Genomic DNA, 19,544 nt, shown 5'->3' with positions numbered 1-19,544 from the left:
ACCCACAGCCGTCGCACTTTCCCCAGTTTGAAGACGATCTAAAATTTGAATTTTTATATTCAAGGAAATGGCTTTCCTTATTTTTTTGGTTATTGGCAACATCATGTGAGGGCTGGATTAAAATCTTCGGTTAATGAAATGAAAGTTTGAAAATTACATACAATGTAGCTTACCATTTATTATTTCTTGGCAAAATTATTAATTTTATAATGCGATTTTTATTTTGATTTCACTTAAAAAATGCAAAAAATGCGGTAACTGTGTTGTTTCCTCAAACACCAAATTCAAACTGCTAAGAACTGCTTTTTTTATGTGCAGTCAGTTATGTAATTTGGGGAATTCCCAATAAATGAAATTCGTAAGAATTTTTTAAGTTGATACGAGAAACCAAATTCAAACTGCAAACAACTGCTGTTTTTTTTTTTGTTTATGTGCAGTCAGTTATGTAATTTGGAGAATTTAGTATTTTCTTAATTGAAACGAGAATGCAATTCTCAGAATTTTCTTGAATTACAGATTTTTTCCTAACTTTAGGTTGGTCGCATAAAAAAATTATTTTTGATATCCCAATTCACGTAACTCTGAATTCGTGTAAAAAAAAATTCGCATAAAAAGAGGTTTAGGTGTATACTAAATAACCTCTGAAATCCTACTCCTTTGCTATTGTTCCGCAAGGCACGTCTGCTTGCCACAAATGCCAACAGTCTCAACCAGGGCCGCGTTTACCACTAGGCAAAATAGGCACGTGCCTAGGGCCCACACAGAGGTATTTGTCATTACTGCATGAACTAAATAAATCCACTGGCTTCGACTTCTAAATTTAATTAAAAAATATATACCAATAATAATACTTATTGCAACGCCAATGTCATATTTGGGTGGTATCTTTTGTCGATAATTTGGTGGTAGGGGGAAACGTATGCGACAGCTCAGCTGTGCATTGTGCATAAGTATATATTGTTTTCCACAAACCACTAGTACGTGAGTGGAGGCAGGGGAAAACGTTTGTCTACACATAGCTTGACGTATACAGTTGCAGTCGAACCACTTTCGATAAATCGACACACATCAAAGGACCCAAACATTGATGGCAAGAAGTGAGAGTTCCTCACACAATTAGGAGGTGAAGCTTTTAGAGTGAACATATTTTTAACCGCTTATGATAAAACAGTTACTGATTTGTGTAGAAGGATCAGTATTAGGACCACTGACATTTTTTGATTTTTATAAATGACATTGATGAAGGGGTAAAGGGTATGATGTAAAGATTGATAGAATAGTTAATGATCACTGCCAAGCAGAGCTTTTTCAGCGTGACCTAGACAGACTTCAGGAATGGTCAGAAAAATGGCAGCCATGCTTTAATCCAGCAAAGTGTAAATTATTACACCTGGGGAACAGTAACCCCAAAATAACTTATACACTTAGTGGAGGAAAGGGACTCGTGTGTTACAATACGGTCAAGTCATGAAGTTCTCTGAGCATTGTAGACAGGTTGCAAGGAAGGCCCATGGTGTCCTATTGACGATTTATCAAACATTTCGCTAGTAGAGATAAGGACTTGGAACTGTGTTCAAGTATGGAGACCGCTAATAAAGAAAGACTGTGCTTCTAGAAAGGGTCCAATGATGGGTAACTCGCCTGGTGAGATCGGCAAAAAGGCATCCATACAAGGAAAGACTTTGAATATGTGGGTTGCAGAGCTTGGAAACTAGGCACCTTAGAGGAGACTTGATTGAGGTGTTTAAGGCTCTTAGAGGCATAAGTAAAATGAACGAGGATGAAATTTTCACAATTATAAATGGCTCTAGAACTAGGGGGCCATAATTTCAAGTTAAGGGGGGGGATGTTTAGACTGGATTGCAGGAAGTTTTATTTTGGGGAAATTCAAAGGTCAGCTGGTCAACTTACGGGATGAGGGAAATACATAGGTTGTCTATTTCCTTTTCTCTTATTAATTACTTCTTTTTTGGCTGAGCCATAGGCTTCCTTGCACCATGTGGCCATTGCTAACTTATAATCATCCCACACGTTTTTCTTCTCTGCCACTAGTCTCACCAGTTCATAAGACATCCAATTAGATCTAAACCAATATGTTCACTAGTGGTAAAAAGCTTAGTGGCTTCATTTAGAATTTGCAGTTGGTAACATCATCCGTTAGTCCTACTGAAAGGAATTTGAAAACTGTCTAATACCATTGTAGTTGCCTTCACAAAAGCAAAATATTCCCCTTACCCATGTCAGTAATTATATCTTTAGGTATACCAATATCAATATATTATGATCATTACACTACTCATCCCAGTCATTTGGCCTAAAATGGACTATCATTTTAATTTTCCTAGTGTGGCACCAAACTATCTTGATATTGCACTATCTGCCCCAACCATTTGGGTTCTCCGTATGAAATTTTACATGCTTCTTAACCAAGAGCATTATTCCTGTCCTTTTTATAACATTATACTCACCATATTTAAATTCCACATTCATTATGCTTGAGTGGCACCATGTTTCCGACATACTCGCCATGTCCATATTTGTTGACTTAACCAGTATTTCAAATTCCTCAAATTTGTTTACTATAACTATTATAGTTGGAATACAAGCAGATATACATGCACTGTTTTTGCTTTCAGTAAACCCAACAACATATGTATTTACTTGTTCCATGATGACCCCAAGCAGGTCTTGTAATCTTACATACCTCGCTCTTCAGGTTGCTTTATTTCGTAATAGAAGCAGTGCAAGAATTACTTTCACCTCTGCTTGCAGCTGCTGTCAATCTATTAGTCTGTCCATCCTTACTCCATCCAGGCTAGCAGTTTTCTAACTCACCGAGGATATCTGCTGATGTTATTGAGGCAGTAGGCGAGTTAGTGTTTCTAACTCACCTACTACCTCAATAGCATCAGCAAATATCCTTGCTCTCCTTCTATTTTATCCCATCCCCATAAACTCTCTCCCTCCTATTAAAAATCAGACTAGTGAGAAAAATTCCACCCCATAAGCCTTGCAAAGTCCTTCCAGGGTCAAACTGATTGACAATGCTCACATTATGTACTTCCTTTTATCATGTCTGGACTGAACTGCAGATACTTTCAAATTTAATCCTAACAATTTCCCTTACACTGTTCTGTACTTGTTAAGTATGAGGCAATGAGACAGAAAGCAATCCTCAGATTTTTTACTTTTAATAGTTAGTATCAATGTATACAATAAGAACACCTTTTGTGCCCTTAAAAGATATCTGCTTTTATGATTTCATTAACTGTAGCCCCCTGGCAGACATACCGCAATCCTATTGCACCTATCCTTTATACACAATAAATATCCCATTTCCCTGACAATAGTCACCTACAGCTACTACCTCCTATGGGACCAGAGATCTCTGACACTGAGAAAGTTTGTACTGTCTGTTGCTCAAGCATGAGCCCTAGTGTTGAGCTGGGCAGCTGGGTGTTTGACTGGTCCCTCTCTTTTATTCTTTCAAGGGTATCAACTCTGTTCAAGTTCTTCTGCATGCAACCCACTCATGCTCTTTATAATGAACACACATAGAGGCATCAACTGTGGCTGTATTATGTCGAGCTAAAGGGGGTTTTGCAAAGAGGAAGCAAGCAAAGCACATTATGAAATTCCGATTCATATGAGAACTTCTTTCAGCAGTTCTGTCCTGAGCCAACATATTCTCACTGCCTTGAGCATAGTCTGGCCATGATTATTTTCTAAATTTAATTTAAGAATACTGCATAAAACCAAGAGATTTAAGTATAATTCTTCCATGGAATTACTTAGAAAACTACCAAATTGAGTTAATATCACATTCTTTAAACAATACTATAATTGATACTACGTTAATATCATTCTTATATCAATAGAGTAAAAATGTTCTAGTTATACATTTAACCAAATCAGTGTGTGTGTGTGTGTGCGCGCCCAGCTTAAAAATCCTTTTTACTTCAGTGGCATGCATCAGTTGAAACTGTTAATCTCCATCTTTTTCTTTTCTCTCTCTCTTTCTAGATAGTATAAAATGTTCACCAAATATTCATCTATTTCCAAAGGAAGGCGTATAGCTCCCTTTTTGGCACACAAATTAATACGATGACGAGGATGGCCAAGTATTCGATCTCCTCTTACAATACCCCTTGCGCTCTGTTTTTAGACCTACCCTACAGACATGTTATCAACACTAACTGCCACAGTATTTTTGAATGAATCCCACATGCTTTCAGGTTGTTCAGAAGATGTCCAACGTCGTAACCTTACTAGGCTACCACCGAGAACAAGCTGTTTTTGACTTTTTTTAAAAAACACTGAACACTATGAAATATAACTTGAAATAACTGATTACCATCAGTGTACTAATTGAAAATGGTTCATTTTTTGGAGCCATCATTATCTCTTTGTTCCCTTTCCCTGCAATTTTACTAACAATTGCCTATTGTTTTTGTTCATCAACCACATATTTTTGCTATTTCACTATTGGGAAAATATTTCTGTACAACACTCCTGCACATGATCACTGTAACTTAGAGGAAGATTATATGTTCTATGACAAAAGATTCATACAAATAAACATTTCACATGTATGAATGACATCATCCTCATCACCATGAAATGCAACATTTTTTGAATTTCTTTCTATGCACTGAAAGCTGTCTTTATGCTAATTTAGTTTCAAATGTCTGATTACTTTGTCTCCCCCACTTGAAATTGAAAAAACACATGTATATACACACTACAAAAGGCAAACTTGTTACCTTTATCGGATTTTATAATACCTAGAAAAATTTTTTACATTGTATTTCATTTGTATCTTACTGAAAGACATTGTTAATTAGCTTCCCACCACACAATTGAAATAAAATGACTGCACATCATAGCAGAGAATAATTCTATTATCGTGTGTTTTTATTTTGCATTGAAGACTATGCAGCAGACTCAATGGCCAATTTGTTTAAGAAATTAAGGAGAAAATCACAAAAAAATTTTTTTTCCCAATTTTAACAGTTTTGTTATTATTTATTTATTTTTTTTGAGAAAAACTGAGTCATACTATATTATGACACCGAAATGAAGAAATCTAAAATAAAGTAAAAAAGACAGCCCCCTCATAAATCTGAAAAGTTTGTTATAAGGATCCAAAAGGGGATAATAAAATTAATTAAGTCAAAAGTTTCACTCCTATGATTCCAGAACTGGGGGCCATAAATTATGCAGGAGAATTAGGCTGGATTACAGGAAGTTTTATTTTAGTCTGCAAGTTCTTAATTGTCGGAATAAGTTACCTCTCTGTGCAGTTGAGGCTGATGGCTACCTACCATGAGATGCGTAACACACAGGTTGTTTCTTCTTTATATATATATATATATATTAAATAAGTTAGTGGCAACAGAACGCTATACTAGCCATTACTGGTCCTTAGTTCAAACCTGGAAAGGATACATATAAATAGAATAGAGTAGAGAAAATAATATAATATAATAGATAAATCATAAAGGTAGAAGATAACATAAATAAGTATGGTATGTTAATTATAGGAGATAGTAACACAATGAAAGGGACTTTTTCAAGGGCTAACCCTTTCAATGTGTCCTCCTATAATTAACTGAGCTATCAGTTTCTGATATCATCTGCCTGTTAAACGTTGCCGAATGGTGATAAAAGATATCATTGGGGTGGAAGGTTTAAGTTAAAGTTAAACAAAAAGAATTTTGTGGTAGTTAACAATAGGTGGAAATTTGTGGTAGTTAACAGGCTAGATGACTTTAGCCCGACCGATAGCTAAAACACAACGAAAAGTAGAGGCAATTGAGAACCAATAGCATCATATTAATGGGTGGTACAGTAGCTAAAGCTAAAAAAGGAGAACGGAAAAAGGGTTTAAGAAAAGGGATAGTACCTCAATCCCCCTCGAATTACTCTAATAGTTCATGAGGTAAGAAGAATAGAAAAAGACAGCACATAGATAAAAGTAGAGGAGAAGCAATATTGCAATTGTACGTCGGATTATACCGGGCGCGTAACTACCCGTCTCTTATAGTAAGAGATCCTGGTATTTCAATAGCATAACATAACATGGCAAATTTGGATAAAATATAAATTAGATAAAATAAAGGAAGCGAAGGAAGACAGGAAAGGCTAGTTCCTAATCACTTACTTACATCGTGGTACTTGGTGCATAGATAGTAGACCTATCTCGATGATGAAACAAGAAAAAACCACGTTGTAGTGCACGTGTTAATTTATATATGAAGATAATAGTGGATGTCAGCGCCCTCTTACTGACATGTAATTAGTTGTAGATTCATTATAATAGGCCCAAAATAAGCCAAAATAATAATGGCGCGCCCTCTGGTATTATTAGCGTATAGCATGAAGAGGCGAAAACTAGAATAGGATGAGCGGTTCTCATAAAAAGCCAAAGAAAAAGAAAACGAAAAAGAAAAAGAAAACGAAAAAGCTGGCTAAGGGGGGAAGCCAAGAATAAATTAATTACTACCTCAGGAACAAATATAGGTACAACTTTTTCAATGAGTGTAAGCTATATTAATTTTGTTCCTGAGGCAGTGCCTAATAATGTACATAGACTTCCACCCCAATGATATCTTTTATCACCATTCGGCAACGTTTAACAGGCAGATGATATCAGAAACTGATAGCTCAGTTAATTATAGGAGGACACATTGAAAGGGTTAGCCCTTGAAAAAGTCCCTTTCATTGTGTTACTATCTCCTATAATTAACATACCATACTTATTTATGTTATCTTCTACCTTTATGATTTATCTATTATATTATATTATTTTCTCTACTCTATTCTATTTATATGTATCCTTTCCAGGTTTGAACTAAGGACCAGTAATGGCTAGTATAGCGTTCTGTTGCCACTAACTTATCTATTACTTGCTTTTAACATATTAAGACTGATGTAATGTTTTATCATGTTATTTTTGATGGCATTAATCAGCTCTTCTCCTTTTAGTATTTTTAGTATTTCTCTCGCTCCTAGATTCTATTGTTTAGTTATTTATAAATTCTGTTCACGTATTCTATTTGCTCGCTATATATATATATATATATATATATCTTTATTGATTTTTTTTTGGTTAGTGCAGTGAAAGCTTGTGGCTTCCTTGAACTATATGGCTAATACTAAGTATAGTAATTTAATAATTTTTTAAGTGTACTGCTTCATGTAACCAACTGATTGCTAACTATAATTATAACATTAACTTACCCATCCCCCATGCTCATACACCCACCTACAAAGTTTTTCAGTTAAGAAATCAAATGCCCAATTTAGGTACTGGAAACAGTATCTAATGGCATGTCGTCTGATTGCTCGTATAACTAAATCAGAACAGAAGAGAAATAATGCCACTAATCTTTCTTTAGTAAATCCATCAGAAAAAACTTCCATTAGAAGTTCTGTAAACTTCTCTTTATCAAATTCTTCAAGAGGAATCTGCAACAAAATAAGTTTAGGAATTAAAGTGTTAAATAATTAAGACTACTTTATTTGCAAAATAAAGTTACATTATATTAATATTAAATAAGGGATAACCTTTTGTTTGTGAAAGGATAAACCTACAATAAATTGAAAAGTAATTTAAATACTGAAAAATAATTCTTCATTATATAGCATTATAAACAAAAGATTAATTTTAATTCCAGTGAATTGAAACATGAAATTATTTCTTTTTTTAACAGCAAGTTTTGAGGCTATAAATGAGCCAACTCCAAAACATAAATCAATCATAACAACTGAACAAAAAACTGGTCTTTTCTGTTAAGAGTAGGCTACAGAAGTGCCTACTGGCCACACTTCTTTAGCTTTGTAATCTCTCCTCGCTTATCCATTTTGGTTACACTCAAGTTATCAGTAAGAAAAGAGAAATCTAAACCTTCCAAGTGAAATCTAAACAAATAAAGACACCTCTCAGTTTCAAATGGAGGTTTAAAGCAAAGATCTGTATTTATTCTGAGTTAGAATTTCATATAAGAATACAATTTAAAAAAAAAAAAAAAGTACAAGCTAGTCAAATATAACTGTCCAAGAAAGTCTTCATAACTTGTAAAACTGTGATTCTTCTGATTTTTTTTTTTAAGTGTGCTTAACTCTAATAACAAGAAACACTATAAACTTTAGAAAGCTGCAAGCTTCAGACAAAGATACCAATTTAATGTACCTGCCCATTTCTTTTTCCATGGAGAGAATATGTCATAATTCTTGGTACTCAAACAAAAACACATTGAGAAGTGATGACTAACAAATTCTCTGTTCCATTCTTATGAATAATCTTCCCACACTGCTAAAAAAACATAAAATAAAAGATTCCTCCTACCTTGTTTAATTCCTCATATTCAAATTCATCTAACCATGAACATTGAAATTTTACTGATTTCCAGTACAGTGGATTCCGGTTATTTGGGTCACCGGTTAATTGGGGCAGCCGTTTATTTGGGGCAAACCTTAAAAAACAGAAACCAATTGGGAAAATAGCCAGGGTTTACTTCGCTTAATTGGGACAGTATGCCTTTTAATTGGGGCAGGAGACTGCAGCACTGGAAATTATCCTATGATTGTCTCCAATGGTACCACGTGGTTCGGTCGAAATTCTGGAGGTCACAGCCATAAAACAATAAAAACAATTAGCGGTCACCTGTTTATTGGGCTTTTTGGTTTTAGTGAAATCTATCATAAACGGACAGTAAACTCGATCTTACTGAATTTGCGATAATACCGACAGCTGGAATTCTGTGGGTTATTATGGTGAAATGAGTTTACACTTCAATCAAATCTTCAATCATATAAAAAAATTAATTTTCAGATCTTCTCTGCATTCCTATTTTTAAAGCTTTGTAACTCGTTACTCAATTCTCACTTGTGCGTATCGTGTTACTTGCAATTTGTGTGTGCCGTGTTCTTTGTTATTGATTGCTTATCTTTTTACTGTTTTAAATTTTAACCCCCACCCACAAATGTCAGTGAACAGAAATGTCAACTAGTTCATATGTACATATTACAGTACCTATTAATTATTCCAATTATCACGTATATTCTTCCGATTTTCACGTATCATTTAATTTTTTAATTGGTAAGGTAATAAAAGGTAAATTCGTGCTTAATATATCTTTACTTTTATAGCCTGTGGATAATTTTCCTAATTTCCTCTAATTAGAATTGCTGTTTAATAGAATTAAAATTCAATTCACAAATGTGATCACAATGACCAGCGCTTACTACACATCGTATAGTGAATGGTACTTTACTATGGTGAGTTCGTCGTAACGTGATTTGATTGTACAGTGAAAATTGTAAAGCAGATAATTGAGGCAGCCGCTTAATCGGGCCAAAATGCACTAGTCCCGATGTGTCCCAAATAACCGCAACGGACTGTATTAGAATCCTTTAAAATCATGAACGTTCCAAACTTCAATTAGAAAACTTTTCATTTAAATTCCACTCAAAGCAAGCTTAGTAATAATTCACTCCTCAGTTCAGTATAAACATATACAGACAATTTCACTCAAAAGTAAGACATTTTCATTATTTATAATAACCTTGTAACACATTTCCTACTAACATTTAAAAGTACTGCACTTATTATAGCCTACTTTTGCACTCCCCTTCTCTTTACCCAGTGCCTCTCATGGTTCTTCATGCATTCATTTACAATGAGACTTCAACAGTCATGTGCACACTTGTACAAGTGCTGTGTATTGTGCTTGGGAATTATGGCTAATTAAAATATATATAACTAAACTTTTCATTTTCAAAGAGCTAGAATCGCACATTTGTAAGCAGGAGGAAAAAAGAAGTTTTTAGGCAAAAACAAGCAAAAGATTTTCAGAAATAGCAGTAGGTTTCTAAAGTTCAACATTACACTAGAAATTTTTAACTGACAAAATACACATTTTATATTAAAATACAGTCACAGGATTCTTTAGCAGTACACTACTTTTTTTTAAAATAAGGCTTACCTAATTTTTGGATTTCTGTATGGATATTCTATTAGGACATCAACTGATATTGATTGCTTCAAGAAAGACACTGTTTCACACTTTATTCTCTTCTGAAATTGAGTCACCATTTTGTTCAGAGCAATGGCCCTGCTATTGAGACTTAGCTGTCAGTAACATTTACAGAGCTTCACCAGAATGAGAAGATCTGGACCAGGCTAAATATTATCCCACATTCAGCATTGTTATGAAGAACTGTTAAAATGGATAATTCGGATAATTTGTGCAATAGTCAGTTCCTGAAACCAAGGACCAATTCTTTCTTCTTTCATGAGTGTCTAGTTGATTCTCTCACTGAAACTGAGAGAATTGATGCTGCAAAACATCTACTGCTTCATTTCATCTTTATTGGGCACTGAAAACTAGCAATAATTATCAAATATTTGGTTTATTCACTAGTTTTTGCAGTACAGTCTTTGAAAAGGTTGTACTTCCAATTGATGAAACTTATGCTACCTTGACATTTATAAGAATATTATCTTCCAATGAAATTTTGTGTACCATATACACTGCAGCCATAATCTTGGCAGTAGAAATGCTTATGACTAAGTCAGAATCATCCTTCTGGTTTGGTCTGAAATGGTAATCAATTTCCAAAATGGAATATTTACAAACTATTGGTAAAATAAATTTGCACATAGTATTCTTCAATATATCTAGGAGTACTGACCTCAGTCAGTGTTGGATGAAGAGGTATGTTCAGATTTTCAAACAGTGGAATAACATTTAAAAGAAACAAACAAATTGCTTTAATCAAGCAAGAAAGAAGAAACAAGATCAAAATTTCTACACAAGTTAAGACAACATGCCTAGAATTATCAGCTTTCTTGACCTATTTAAGATTGCTTTCATGATAAGTTCAATTCAGAAGTTCTTTTTCTTGACTACATCAATTTGTCTTCTTTCAATACTTTTGGATCATGTACAGAATATGAACATGAGTCAGTGCCACTTACTAACGATTTTTTGTACTTTTCAACTTGGTAACTCTGAAAAGTGTTCATATTGCTTTTGTCACAATTTCTAACCTCTTCTTTAAATAGACTCATCAAAGATGGCCTAACATTTAATCACAGATGGCCAATGTGCATTCATAATGCATAAAAATCTTTTTCATTTGAGTAGCATGCACCAGTTGAAATTATTTAAATCTTTCCTTTTAGCGCTTCTCTGCTAGAAAGCTGACCAATTTGATTTGATATATGATGCAGACACAAAGGAAATGGTTGAAAAAAATCATTTCAATATCATATACAGTCAGTCCTCGTATAGCACGATAGTTGTGTTCCTAGAAACCATCGTGCAATGCAAAATCGTGCAAAATCGCACAAACAGGCCCTATGGGAAAAATAAGGTTAGGTGCCGACACCCAAGATTGAACACACATTGGTAACCAAAACATTACCAAACACAATAAATAATCGTAATAAAATATGTAAGTATTTTATTACAATTATTTATTATGAATTACGATTCGTAATAAATTATCGTATAAATAAATAAATTAAAAATAAATTCGTAATTCGTAATATTTTATTACAAATAGTTGTAATAAAATATGTAAGTATTTTATTATGACTATTACGTAATAAAACGTTGCTAATGCTTTTGCTTCTATAAGAAAACTTGTTTTTTGTTTGATTTTCTATCCAAACAGATGACAGCCGTTCCATCTCTTCTAATTCTTTGTGTCTTAATCTAATGGATTTTAATTACACTTTGAGTTGTTCCTGCTATGAAAGTTGTTTTTATTTTTTCTGCATTCTTTGTAATTCTCGGCGTTGCCTCATTTAGGTCTGTAGCACGTGCAATATCACATGGTCTTTCATTTCGCTCAAAGCGTTTCACAATTTCATATTTTTTCTCTATCGACAGAGGTGGACTGGCCATAAGCCTTATCGGGGAAACCCCAGTGGGCCGGTGTGATTTTGGCCATAAACCAGAGTATGAGGCCACTGTAAATTTTCCCAGGTAAGAATTTTTGACCCAGTCCACCTCTTCCTTTTCACACCTTTTAAGTATTTTACTCATTTTTAGGGAATAAAGCACAATTACAAAATGAGGAGGCACGCTTGATACACATAAACAACACCGTAAAGACAGAGATACACTATTAACACCTCATTTTACTAAAGCATATTTCTAGGGGTTACTACAATAAAACAATAAAAACAATTTCCAGTTGCATTCCTGCTAGTGGAATCTGTTATAAACTGGTAGTAAACTCGATCTAATTGCATTTGCGATTATACCGAAAGCTGGAATTGTGTTGGTTTTTATGTTATTATGGTGAAATGTGTTTCCCCTTCACTGATATAAAACACAAATACATTTTCAGAATCTTCTCTTCATTCCTATCGTGTTGCGTTCAGTTGGGGTGATTCTGCATTCGACTGCCATTTCTTGTAAACACAAAGGCGAATCATGCATAAGCAAATTCGGTTCGTGTTATATAAGATATCGTTCCCCTATTTATAAATCTTGTATGATCGAATTTGTGTAGTGTAAACACATGTTATATGAGGACTGACTGTATTTGGATTTCAGAAAAGCCTTAGATACTGTTGCACATAGTCTCTTATAAAAATTGAAGCAGTGTGGCATTAAGGGCAAGTTACCACTATGGATAAAGGTATGGTTGAGTGGTAGAAGACAAAGGGTGGTTATCAATGGACACTGCTCTTCATGGACTAAATGTTATTAGTGGAGTTCCCGAGAGTTCGGCACTGGGCCCATTGTTGTTTTCTATATTTATTAATGGTATTGATGAAGGCATATCAAGCTTAATGTCCAAGTTTGCAGATGACAGAAAGGTTGTCAGGGTGGTGAATAACAATAATGACAGTATGCTATTGCAACAGGATCTAGCAAAATTAGGCAAATGGGCTGAGAAATGCAATTACTGCTATCCACCCATAGGCAGTAACCAGAAAGTAGTAATGTACCAATTATGTGGTACTACACTAAGAGTAGTGGAAAAAGACATGGGGATAATTGTGCAGTAAAATATGAAGTTCTCTGAGCAGTGCAGACAGGCTGCCAAGACAGTTCATTGGGTTCTGTCAATGATATACAGGAATTTTGGTAGCACAGAAAACGAGGCAATTATTCCATTGCATAAGGCAATGGTCAGGCCACATCTTCAGTACTGTATACAGGTCTGGAGGCTTCATTTTAAGAAGGATGCAGAACTGCTGGAACAAGTACAGAGAAGGGCAACAAAATTGGTGAGGGGAACAAAAGGGTGCTCTTACCAAGAAAGGCTTTAGTTCTGGCACCTGTGAAATGATCTGATTGAGGTGTTTAAGGCTTTTAATTGATTGAGCAAGCTCAATGCTGATGAGATTCTTCCTCTTGTTCAGGCTATGCACGAGGTGGGCATTCAAATTGAGGAAGGACGGCTGCAAAATAGACATGTGAAAGGGTATAGCTTAAATAAATTCAAGGAAGAATTTATTTAAGGTGAAATGGGAAGGTGATTTTTTTTTTTTTTTTTTTTTTGCCTGATGCTATATAAGCTTGCTTTCTTGCACCATTTGCCATTACTAATACTAAAGGAGTAAATTTACACCAAGTATTCATCCACTTTCACAGGGAGACATATAGTTCCCTCTTCAGCAAGATGACAAGGACAGCCTATTATCATTCATGGTTCTGCTTCTCCCAATTTTAGGCCTCCTCCTACAAGCTTTCAGGTTATTTAGAAGGTTTTACTCTGTAGAGATGCCCTCCAATGCTAGTACTGAGAGGAAGCTGCTTTTGATAAGACTTTTTTCTTTTAATCACAAAATGTTACCACAATGGGATATAACTTGGAACCATTTTGATTACTGCTCTTTGCAGCAATCAAAAAAAATTGTCCATTTTTCAGAGTCATTGCTACCTATTTGTGTAATATTATTAACAGTGCTTGGTATTCATGCACAACTATAATTTTTTGCCATTTCATTATCAGGAAATATATTTCTGAACAACATGCCAGCATGATCAATACAACTCACAGGAGATTATATCCTTTGAAAAAATGAGCAAATAAACATTAGCATAGCCTATAGTACTTAGTACAGTGCATGGGCTGAAGGTTGAGAAGATAAAAGATTCTTCTTGACATTAGACTTGAATTTTGGTGGATTGTAATTTTCAGAAATGTATGAAGGAAGGTTTTTCCAGAAAACAGAAGTTGAGGAAGTAGAAAAGTTGGTTCTGAGAGTTTCAAGTTGAATGGTAAACAGTGTTGACTGGTTGTGTCAAGTGTTTGAATTGCTTTGGAAGAGAGAGAGAGAGAGGGAGGGAGAGGAGGAATTATAGAATCCAATTTAGAAGAACAATGCCCAAGAAAGTATCTATAGAAAACACATGCAGCAGAAAAAAACATCTATGTAACAGAGAGTGGAGAGAGACTGTTAGAAATGAGTCATTAATTAACCTAACTGCCCTCTTTTGAATGTAATCTAGAAGCCTGAGAGAGGTTTTGGGGGTGCTACCCCAGATGTGAGAACAATATGGAGCAGCATGGCATTAAGGGCAAGTTGCTGCTATGGATAAAGGGATGGTTGGGTGGGAGAATACAGAGATTGGTAATTAATGGACACTGCTCTTCATGGACTAATGTTATTAGTGGAGTCCCCCAGGATTCAGTGTTAGGTCCACTGTTGTTTTCTGTATTTATTAATGATATAGATGAAGGTATATCAGGCTATGTGTATTTTAGTGCAATTGCATCATTTATACACAGCTAATTATAGATTAGTCTAATCTCTTTTGCAGCTTGAGGCTTAAGCCCTTAATGCATTAGAGGTATATCAGGCTTAATGTCTAAGTTTGCAGAAGATACGAAGGTTGGCAGGGTTGTTAATGGGCTGAGAGGTGGGAACTGAAGTTTAACATTGAAAAATGTAAAGTACTGCATATAGATAGCAGTAACCCTAGAGTAATGTATCAATTGTGTGATACTACACTCAGGGTGGTAGAGAATGAAAAGGAACTGGGGTAACTGTGCAGTCAGATATGAAGTTTTCTGAGCAGTCCACTCAGGCTGCAAAAATAGCTCATGGTATCTTGTCAATGATATATGGGAATTTTTCTAGCAGGGATAAGGAGGTGATTATCCCCTTGTATAAGGCAACGGTCAGGCCACACCTTGAGTACAGACAGGTCTGGAGGCCTCATTTTAGGAACAATGTAGAGCCACTGAAACGAGTAGAGAGAGAGAGAGAGAGAGAGAGAGAGAGAGAGAGAGAGAGAGGAGCAAGGAGATTGGTGAATGGAACAAAGGGTTGCTCTTACAAAGAAAGGCTTAAGTTTTGCAAATTACAATATTGTTAACTAGGCTCCTGTAAAGGAATCTGATTGATCTTGCTCAATGCTGATGGGGGCTCTTCCTCTTGACCAGATTAATTACCTGAGGGGATATAAATTCAAATTGAAGAAAGGCAGTTGTAGAATAGACGTGTGGAAATTTTCCTTTAGCCAGCGGTTGGTTGACTGCTGGAACAAACTTCCATCTGTTGTTGTAGAAGTTGACAGCTTAAATAAATTCAAGTCAGAACTATAAAACATTAGGAGCAAATGGATGGGTGAAATGGGAAGGGTTTTTTTTTTTTATTTGGGCTAATGTTGCATAAGTACAGAGAAGGGCAACAAGATTAGTGAATGGAACAAAGGGGTGCTCTTACGAAGAAAGGCTTAAGTTTTGCAAATTACAGTGTCTGGAGACTAGGCACCAGCGAGGTGATCTGATAGAGGTGTATAAAGCCTTGAATGGTTTCAGCATGCTCAATGCTGATGGGATTCTTCCTCTTGCTCAGAATAATCACCTGAGAGGGCATAAATTCAAATTGAGGAAAGACAGATGTAGGATAGACGGGCGTAAATTTGCCTTTAGCCAGCGGGTGGTTGGTGGAACAGACTTCCATCCCTTGTCGTGGAAGTTGATAGCCTAAATAAGTTTAAGGCTCAGCTAGACAGGTATTTCGAACGAACAGAGGGGTGAAGTGGAAGTGGTTATTTTTTATTTATTTATTTATTTTTTGGCTGATGCTGCATAAGCTTGCTTTCTTGCATCAAATGCCTCTACTAATGCTAATAAGTTTGTTTTCTTGCAACGTATGCCTCTACTAATGCTAATGTTCCATGGCAAGGCCGATTTGCAATTTCTACAGAGTGAACAGCTGTCTGGAAGAAAAGTAATGCTGCCAGCGAAAGAGAAAACCCAGTTTTTTTAGAGGCAGAGGAAGCAATATTTGTAATGTGCTTACTCCAACAGAGAAGTCTCGGTAATACCCAACTGGGAAATATGATCATGCCTAGAATTCAGAGTGTCATCAAAGATAAGCATAGGTGCAGAATCCTTTTTGCAAGATATAAGACAGGGTGAAATTTTAGAAGGATTGAAATCAACTAAATTATCGTCGCCCCAATGGAAAATTAACAGAAAGTCAGCCCTTAAGGAATTGGTAGTGGTTATTCAAGAAATTGAAGCTGTTTGAGCAGGTTAAGGTTTTTCAAACTGGAAGGTGAATGCAATGTGCTATCATCAACAAAACTGTGGACAGAATTTCCCAGCAATGGAATAAAGTCATTAATATACTAGAGGAAATGAATGGTAGAAGAAACTGAACCTGCATTACAATTATTGCAAGTCTTGGTGTAGGCAGAAACTGAACCGGAGATTTGGATACAAGCCAATTGTGATATGCAACATTCTTATCTTGAACATCCTCAGTGAATTTATTGGAAAACCAAGGTTTATATAAAGGATGAGATTATAAGGTAGATTGTGGAATAAACGATTCCATTCCTACAAGGATAATTTCACTGACACGATCTGAGCATTACAAGATTTGAAACAGTAATCTGACCAAGGATGAGAAGAAGAAAATAAATCTTGCATATCATCCCACTTAGCATTCTTGTAATGTCAATCAACACAATGTTGAGATTGGCCACAAGAGAAAGGCTCCATTGTGGAAAAGAGACCTTCATTAAATTATGATCTGAGGCGCATACAGGACCACTCACCTCGACCGTGTACTTAGATTTCTTTGTGAGAAAAAGATCAAGTGTGTTGGCTGCGTGGTTAGGATTGTCTGGTATTCTGGTAGGTAAAGTAACAATCTGTGTGTGGTCATTAGTAATTGCAAAAGCCTCAGAATCTCAATCAGCTAGGTTCATGTGACTAGAAAATGCAAGCCAGCTGGAGTTGGGAACATTAAAATCACCAAGGAAAATTACCTAATTGTTAGAAAACATGGACTGGAGAAAGTCAAGTTTCAAAGAGAGAGGAAGTCAAAGAGTTCCAAGTGATTAGTGGAGTTAGGAGAACAAGAGGCAACAAATGAATCTGACAGAATGTGGCAGAGAGATTTGAAGTCAGAGAAGGTTCCAAATTACTAAGTCTCTGACAGTAAATATAAGAATGGACATATGCACAAGTACCATCTTTGAAGCAAAAAGATCAAGAGCAAGTAATTCAGAGACAACTAAGATGGGTAGTGGTTGAATCAACCAATAACTGGGATTCTGTCAGAAAAAGTGTATGAGGATTTGGCAGAGTAAGTGGAAATGGACATCACTGAGACTGCACATATTTGTGAAATGAACAATGAAGTGTTTGTGAGGTTTAGATCTTTTCGCAGATGAGTTTCTCTTAATTTGACAATTCACGATGTATTTAGTAGTAAGAAAAGGTGGGGAAGACATGCTGAAGTTTATGAAGTAATGAAATTTTTGGATATGGCAATATCCAAAAATTTCATTACTTCATAAACCCAGTGCATTGACAATGCCCCCTGCATTCGCACTATTTGGACTCCCTCCAGTCATATCTGGTAGAGTAGAGGTAGGGAGATAATGCATTAGCTGGTCCGGAAGCCTCTTAGAGAGTTATTAGAGTACATAACCAAGAACTAATCAACTACTTAAAAGATTTAATTTTACACTTTTGAAGGAGAGTTTTAAAAGCAAGAACTTAGAATCAAAATATACACGAAATATGGCTAATGAATAACGAGACTGTTGCAATGAAATAAATATAATTAAATATTTCGTACCTTAAAGTTATCTCCTTCAAAATAATTACTTGGGCTTGCACACACTGTTCCGTACATTTCATCCAAGCACAGAAACATTTCTGGTTTGTTTTGTTTTGTTTTGTTATTTGGTTTTTAGGAGCATTAGCAACTAAGGCCATATTGCTCCGAACATTTCTGGAAGTCACCTTCTGTCTTCTTCTTTGTCTTTTCCCACATTATATGGGGTCGGCATTCAATGTTCCCAATTCACACTTTACATTCTCTTCTTCTCCTCTAGTTGGATTAACTTCTTAACCGGAACACATCTATTGGTTTTGGCATAGTTTTTACGACCGGATGCCCTTCCTGACGTCAACCCTCACCATTTATCTGGGCTTGGGATTTAAGCTGCCGATCTACTAAACGTGCCGCAGCCACAAATGGCAGGTGGCTCTTATTCAGTGATGAAGCTTCCTTGTGATGTCACAATTTCTAGTCACCACTTTGTGACTAGAAATTGCCAAATTTCTAGTCACAAAGTGGTGACTAGAAATTTGGCAATTTATGCCAAATTTCTAGTCACCACTGAACAAGCAGGTGGCACTGCTGTAGTTCTTTTATCTCCTGGAAACATCCAAATGGCTGACTCGGTAGAATTACTGTGACCTTGAAAATACCAATAATGTATAACTCAGCAACACGTGAGTATTTTTAAATACAATTTGGTATCCTGAAAACTTCTACATCAAAGCTATCGGGTAGCACAACTATTCTACTAAGAATTTCCAGTGACTGATTACAGTTCCTTAAAAATTTAATGACCTTGAAATTTCTTATGTTTTCCTATGTCCGAACATAATAATGACAGCCATTTTAAAAAAGTTCACAGTCCGAAAAATAAAACCACCTTTAGGTCCCAAATCTTAACCTATCACTCACCCACACTTATTTTATCTGTCACCTTCTGTACGAAGCCCTTTTCAAATGTCGGTAATTTTTTTCTGAATGTCTTTAATGAACTGAAAGGTACACTTTTCAGTTTAGAGAAGAGAAAATAGCCAAAGGGGACTAGGTCTGGTGAGTGGGATGTGTGCTCACACACAGGGATTTGTTTTATGGCCAGAAACTGGAAAGCAGCATGTGTCCTGGAGTAGTGGGGCATATTCAACCATAATGATTCCTTTCATATCAAGGGAAACAAGGCGCCTCCATAGCCAGGTGGGAAGGAGCAGCAGTGCATAGCACACACTTCTTGATTAGACCGGGGTTCGAGCCCATCACCACCAAATATGGAGGATGTGGAAAGGTCAGGGAATGACCACCGCATATCCCGGAGCAATATGGCCTTAGTTGCTAATGCTCCTAAAAACCAAATAACTAACTAACTAAGGGAAACAACAAGAACAGTTTTCATTTTTGATTTTCACATTTTTTTTTTTTTTTTTTTTTGTTTCGTGGTGGTGGTAGAAGCATGTGATGCAAGAAAGCTAGCTTATGCATTCCA

General features: G+C 35.8%; 1 protein-coding gene across 3 annotated transcripts in view; it reads right to left on the bottom strand.

The window, feature by feature from the left end:
* LOC150081774 (uncharacterized) overlaps positions 1 to 19,544 on the bottom strand; it is a 144,099-nt gene that overhangs the window by 19,889 nt on the left and 104,666 nt on the right. For 2 of the 3 annotated variants that reach the window (XM_090379641.1, XM_090379642.1), the window contains exon 5: positions 7,243 to 7,470. In XM_090379641.1, coding sequence (XP_090235767.1) covers positions 7,243 to 7,470 — 228 coding nt within the window. The remainder of the gene's footprint in view (positions 1 to 7,242; positions 7,471 to 19,544) is intronic. The other variant, XM_090379643.1, reaches the window with a different exon arrangement.

The sequence above is a fragment of the Mastigoproctus giganteus genome, chromosome 8, assembly GCF_048544385.1.
Source record: "Mastigoproctus giganteus isolate SK-2022 chromosome 8, ASM4854438v1, whole genome shotgun sequence".
NCBI classification, from domain to species: domain Eukaryota; kingdom Metazoa; phylum Arthropoda; class Arachnida; order Uropygi; family Thelyphonidae; genus Mastigoproctus; species Mastigoproctus giganteus.
Note: the sequence above shows the minus strand (reverse complement) of the source record. Positions and strands in the feature narration are given on the sequence as shown.